This window comes from Nicotiana sylvestris, chromosome 12, assembly GCF_000393655.2.
Source record: "Nicotiana sylvestris chromosome 12, ASM39365v2, whole genome shotgun sequence".
NCBI lineage: Eukaryota > Viridiplantae > Streptophyta > Magnoliopsida > Solanales > Solanaceae > Nicotiana > Nicotiana sylvestris.
Genome location: NC_091068.1, coordinates 131,959,832 through 131,965,856, shown reverse-complemented (window position 1 = coordinate 131,965,856; position 6,025 = coordinate 131,959,832). Strand labels below are relative to the sequence as shown.

General features: G+C 44.2%; 1 protein-coding gene across 1 annotated transcript; it reads left to right on the top strand.

The window, feature by feature from the left end:
* The first annotated feature begins 3,976 nt into the window (after positions 1–3,976).
* Positions 3,977–5,499, top strand: LOC138883755 (uncharacterized). Its single transcript, XM_070164465.1, has 3 exons — positions 3,977–4,175; positions 4,269–4,784; positions 4,940–5,499. The coding sequence occupies exons 1-3, from the start codon at positions 3,977–3,979 to the stop codon at positions 5,497–5,499; spliced, it is 1,275 nt and encodes a 424-aa protein (XP_070020566.1).
* The last annotated feature ends 526 nt before the right edge of the window (positions 5,500–6,025 follow it).

Below are 6,025 nucleotides of genomic sequence, written 5' to 3'. Positions count from 1 at the left end.
TTGGTTTCGGAGCCCGATACAGGTCCAATATAACATTTAAGTAATGTCTGTGAAATTTGGTGAAAAACGGGACTGATTTGACGTAATTCGAACGTCCGGTTGTAAAAATAGGAATTTCATATGTTCTTGAGAATTTCATGTGTTTTAGTGTTAAATCCGTAGTTTTAGATGTTATTTCGGCAATTTTATCACACGAGCAAGTTGGTATGATGTTGTTAGACTTGTGGGAGTATTTGGTGTGGTGCCCCGAGGGCTCGGGTGAGTTTCGAACGCATGGGAGGAGTTGAAAACACACTAGATTTCTGGTGTTCTTGGTTACTGCTGCAGATCTCGCAAATGCAAGAGATTGTTCGTTAATGCGAACCTCGTATTTGCGAGGATGTCTTCGCAATTGCGAAGGAGCCCGACCCAGGCAGAGTTTGCATTTGCGATATTTCTACTGCATTTGCGATCCCAGTAAAAGTCGCATTTGCGACTCTTTGGTCGCATTTGCGACCACAACAGTAGAGGCCTAGGCTTCGCAGTTGCAAGGATTTTGTTGCATTTGTGACCCTCACATTTGTGAACCTGGTGCCGCAAATGTGACATCAGAGGGCTGTGTACGGCATTTAAAAACGGGACTTAGCCCATTTATTTCATTTCACTTCTACACTTGGGTGATTTGAGAGCTTCCAAAGAGGGGATTTCAACCTAGCATTGTGAGGTAAGTTATTTCTACTTAATGTGAGTTTAATACTTGGGTTTTGGATAGATTAACACATGAAAATTAGTGAAAATTATGGGATTAGAGTAAAACCTAGGGTTATGATAAAAATAAGATTTAACCACAAAATTTGTTATGGAGTGGAGTAAAAATCATATATACTCGATCCTTAGGCTATGAGTTACAACTTTCTTCAAAAATTTCCGAAATCCGGGCACGTGAGCCCGGGGATGAATTTTAGGAATCTTGTAATTTGGATTGGAGAATCACTCTAATGGTTGAGATATGAACTTTTAAGCCTATATTGATTAGTTCCTATGCTATTTGGATAGTTTTGGAGTGTTTGGCACCAAATTGAGGGTTTGGGCTTAAGCTTGGACCGGAAAGTAGACCGTAAAGCGAGGTAAGTCTCTTTTCTAACCTTGTAAGAGGGAAATCTCCCCGTAGGTAAACTTAGTTAATATGTGATTTGATTAAGGGGGGATACGCATGCACGTAGTGACGAGGGTCCGTACGTGGCTACTATTCCTGTTATGTCTGGGTAGTTTTAGGCTTACACCATGCTTTGTGGGTATTGTTATATGATTATAAATTGTTGAATGGCATTGATTGAAACCTTGTTGAGAATGTTATGATTCCAAGGGATTTCAAGTAAATAATTATTCTGAAAAAAATAATTAAGAAACACTTAAGTTGTATTTATACTTAACCGTATCGTAAATATATTTTGCGAGCGGGGTGACTATTTTCACTACTCTCATGGGAGCGGGCCATTCGCCTCGACAGGTTGGTAATTATAAATATATGGTTCGGGCCATTCGACCCTCGGCAGTGCACAATTTACTTTTATGTTGGATCGGGCCGAACGTCCTCGGTGGAAATTTTGTGATAATGGGTCCGGAACCTCTTATAATCCGTATGATCTATTGTTTGAAAGACCACTTGTTTTAAAGGAAGGAAATGCTTAGATTTATTAATTGATGAGAGGATTTTCAGTATTATTTCTTGTTTGAACTTGTTTTTATCTATGTACATTGTGAATTAAAATATTGAACTTCATATATCACATTATTGACCCTAGTAAGTGTCAAGTCGACCCCTCGTCACTACTTCTTTATGGTTAGACTAGATACTTACTGGTACATATTATTTATGAACTCATAATACGCTTCTGTACTTAATTGTACAGGATCTGAGGCAGGTGCATCTGGCTACTCGTCTGGTGCGCATTCTTGATAGCTGGCCGAGATTCCACGGTGAGCTGCCCCTTTCTGATTTAACAATTTGATGGAATGTCTCTTTTCATTTTTATTGTCCATTCAATTTCAGGCAGTAGGATAGATATATTCTTTTATATATTCTACTAGATGCCCATATACTTGTGATACCAGGTCTTGGCACACACATTAGTAAACTATTCTTTTGGAATGTAATCACTTAATTATGATATCATTTGGTCACTTCAGTTTCAAATTGCCTAAACTATTCATTATTATTGAATGTTTTAAATTTAATCTAAGTAAATGTTGGAAATGTTTTTGTAACATAAATGGAACCCACTAGTTGGTTAAGTTTGGCTTGCCTAACCTCGGTGTTGGGCGCCATCGCGACCTAGATTGGAAATTGGGTCGTGACAACATGGTATCAAAATACTAGGCTCACATAGGTCTCACAAGTCATGGGCAAACCTAATAGAGTCTTGCGGATCGATATGGAGACGTCTGTATCTATCTTCGAGAGGTTATAAGGTGTTAGGAAACTACTCTTTACGCATCTCCTATCGTGCAGTTGATGGTATACTAAATTCCCTTCTCCTATTCTCTCACAGATTGTGAGGACGCACACAGCAGATGTTCTAGACCCGGGAGGAGCTGCTCCCCCCATTGCTAGAAGCCAAGGCAGAGGTTTGGGGAGGGCACTCGCCCGAGGTAGGGGACAAGGGCATCCCAAAGCTACCCTAGTTGCACCACCGACGGATCCTGCAGGGGATCCTATCATAGAAGAGCAGGGCGAGGTGCCCGCAGCTGAGCCTATCCCGATGGACTTCATGACAGCAACGAGTTTCTAGGAGGTCATGGGCCATATGTTGCGGTTCATGGACATCATGACTCAGGCTAGTTTATTTCCAGCGGGCCCAGCCACATCTTAGGCGGGAGAGGGAGCACATACCCCTACCGCCTAGGCTCTTGTTCATGCAGCGGCAATGTATTAGACTCCGGGTGCACTACCAGCGGATGGGGCTCAGCTAGTTTCTACAGTGGTACCCGAGCCCAGATTGGCTGGGACGGCGATCTGCAGAAGTTACTAGACAGATGGAGTAGGCTACACCCTCCCATCTTCGGAGGTGAACGTCATGAGGATGCTCAGGATTTCATTGATAAGTGCAAGGACAGGCTGCACAACATGAGGATATTGGAGTCTCATGGGGTTGACTTTACTACATTCCAACTAGAGGGTAGGGCCCGTAGATGGTGGCGGTCTTATATTCTTAGCAGGCCAGCGGGTTCTCCTCCTATTACTTGGGGTCAGTTCACATAGTTTTTCCTGGACAGGTATATCCCACTCTATCAGAGGGAAGAGTTACGGTGCCAGTTCGAGCAGCTAGAGTAGGGTCAGATGTCTGTGACCGACTATTAGGCGAGATTCTCTGAGTTGTCTCGCCATGCACTCATGATACTTCTTACGGATGCAGAGAGTGTGTAGAGATTTGTTGCGGGGTTACACCCTAGTATTCGAGCTAGCATAGCCCGAGAGGTTGAGATAGGGAATGAGTATCAGCTACTGGTGGAGATTGCTCGGAGGATTGAGGGTTACCGTCAAAGGGGTAGAGAGCAGTTGCAGCAGGATAAGAGGACCTAATTCTCTAAAGAGTTTAGAGGTGCCCCAGCTAGGGGCAGAGGTCACTTTAGGAGGGGTCAGCCCAGCAGGCCCCCATATTCAACACTGCCACCACCTCCTCGACGTGCTCCAGTGAGGCCTTATTTCAGTGCGATGCCAGAGAGTTCTTACTGCCTACCAGCTATTCAGGGTTCCTCCGACAAGTATTTTGGTCATCCAGGTTCTTCCATTGCTTACTTCAGTGCTATGCTAGAGAGTTAATACCACCCACCAGCCATTTAGGGTTCTTCTAGTGGGTGTTCAGGCCAGTAGGCTCAAGCTTCAAAACAACAGTCTATGCCACCGCGGGGTTGTTATGAGTGTGGGGATCCAGTTCGCATAAAGAGATTTTTTCCTAGACTTCGGGGCAAGGCAGTACAACAGGGTTATCAGCCTATGATTACAGCACCAGCCATTCGGCTGCCCAGAGGTGGAGGACATACTGGTAGGGGCCGTCCTAGAGGTGGAGGCCAGACAGGGGGAGGTCAGTTGGCTATTGCGCAGCCCAGCGGAGGCCATCCAATCGATGCTCCAGCCAGATTCTATGCTTTTTCGGCCAGACCAGATGCAGTGGCCTCAGATGCCATGATCACAGGTACTATTTCTGTCTGCGGTAGGGATGCTTCAGTATTGTTTGATCCAGGGTCTACATATTTATATGTGTCATCTCTGTTTGCTCATTTACTAGATATTCCTCGTGAGTCCTTGGGTACTCCTATCTATGTGTCCATTCTTGTGGGCGATTCTGTGGCTGTGGATCGGATCTATTGGTCCTGTGTGGTTACCTTCTATGGTTACGAGACTAGAGTAGATCTCCTGTTACTTGACATGATTGACTTTGAGGTCATCTTGGGCATGGATTGGTTATCTCCATATCATGCCAACCTTGACTTTCACGCCAAGACTGTTACTTTAGCAATGCTAGAATTACGGAGATTGGAGTGGAAAAGTTCCTCCATTAGTTCATCGAGTCGGGTCATCTCTTTCCTGAAGGCTCGTCATCTGGTCGAGAAGGGTTGTTTGGCGTATCTAGCATATGTTTGGCACACCACCGTAGAGTCTGCGATGATTGATTCAGTGCCAGTAGTTCGGGAGTTCGCCGATATGTTTCTTTCTGACCTTCCAGGCATGCCACCAGATCGTGACATTGATTTCTTCATTGATTTGGCTCCAAGAACCCAACCTATATCTATCCCACCGTACTGTATGGCTCCGAAAGAGTTGAAAAAGTTAAAGGAGTAGCTGGAGGAGTTGTTAGCAAAGGGGTTTGTTAGACCGAGTGTGTCACCTTGGGGTGCACCAGTGTTATTTGTGAAGAAAACTGATGGGACTATGCGGATGTGCATTGATTATCGCCAGTTGAACAAAGTCACCATCAAGAACAAGTACCTGTGCCTCATATCGATAATTTGTTTGACCATTTGCAGGGTGCTAGGGTGTTTTCTAAGATCGACTTGAGATCAGGGTATCATCAGCTGAAGATTCGAAACTCAGATGTCTCGAAGACTGCCTTCCGTACTAGATATGGCCATTATGAGTTCCTGGTGATGTCTTTTGGATTGACTAATGCCCCAGCGGTGTTTATGGATTTGATGAACAGAGTGTTCAAGCTTTATATTGATTCCTTTGTTATTTTCTTCATTGACGACATCTTGATCTACTCATGTAGCCTGGGAGAGCACGAGCCGCATTTGAGATTAGTTCTTCTGACACTGCGAGAGCATAAGCTATATGGCAAGTTCTCCATGTGTGAGTTTTGGCTTGAGTCAGTAGCATTCTTGGGATATGTTGTATCCAGAGAGGGTATTAAGGTGGATCCTAAGAAGGTTGAGGCAGTTCAGATTTGGCCACGCCCTACTTCAGTGACTGAGATTAGGAGTTTCCTGGGGTTAGCAGGTTATTACCATCGATTTGTGTAGGGCTTTTCATCTATTGCATCACCTCTGACTAGATTGACCCAGAAGGGTGCTCCTTTCCGTTGGTCCGATGATTGTGAGGAGAGCTTTTAGAAGCTCAAGACAGCTTTGACTATGGCATCGCTTCTAGTGTTGCCTTCCAGTTTAGGGATTTATACAATTTATTGCGACACTTCGTGTGTTTGCTTGGGATGCGTATTGATGCAGAAGGGGCAAATTGCATATGCTTCACATCAGCTTAAGGTTCATGAGAAGAATTACCCTGTGCACGATTTGGAGTTGGCAGCGATTATTCATGCTCTTAAGATTTGGAGGCATTACTTGTATGGGGTATCATGTGAGGTTTATACAAACCACCACAATTTGCAGCACTTGTTCAAGCAGAGGGATCTTAATTTGAGGCAGCGTAGATAGATTGAGTTATTGAAGGACTATGACATCACCATTCCTTATCATCCAGGCAAGGAAAATGTGGTCGCGGATGCCTTAAGCAGGAAAGTAGAGAGTATGGGTATCTTGGCATTCATTT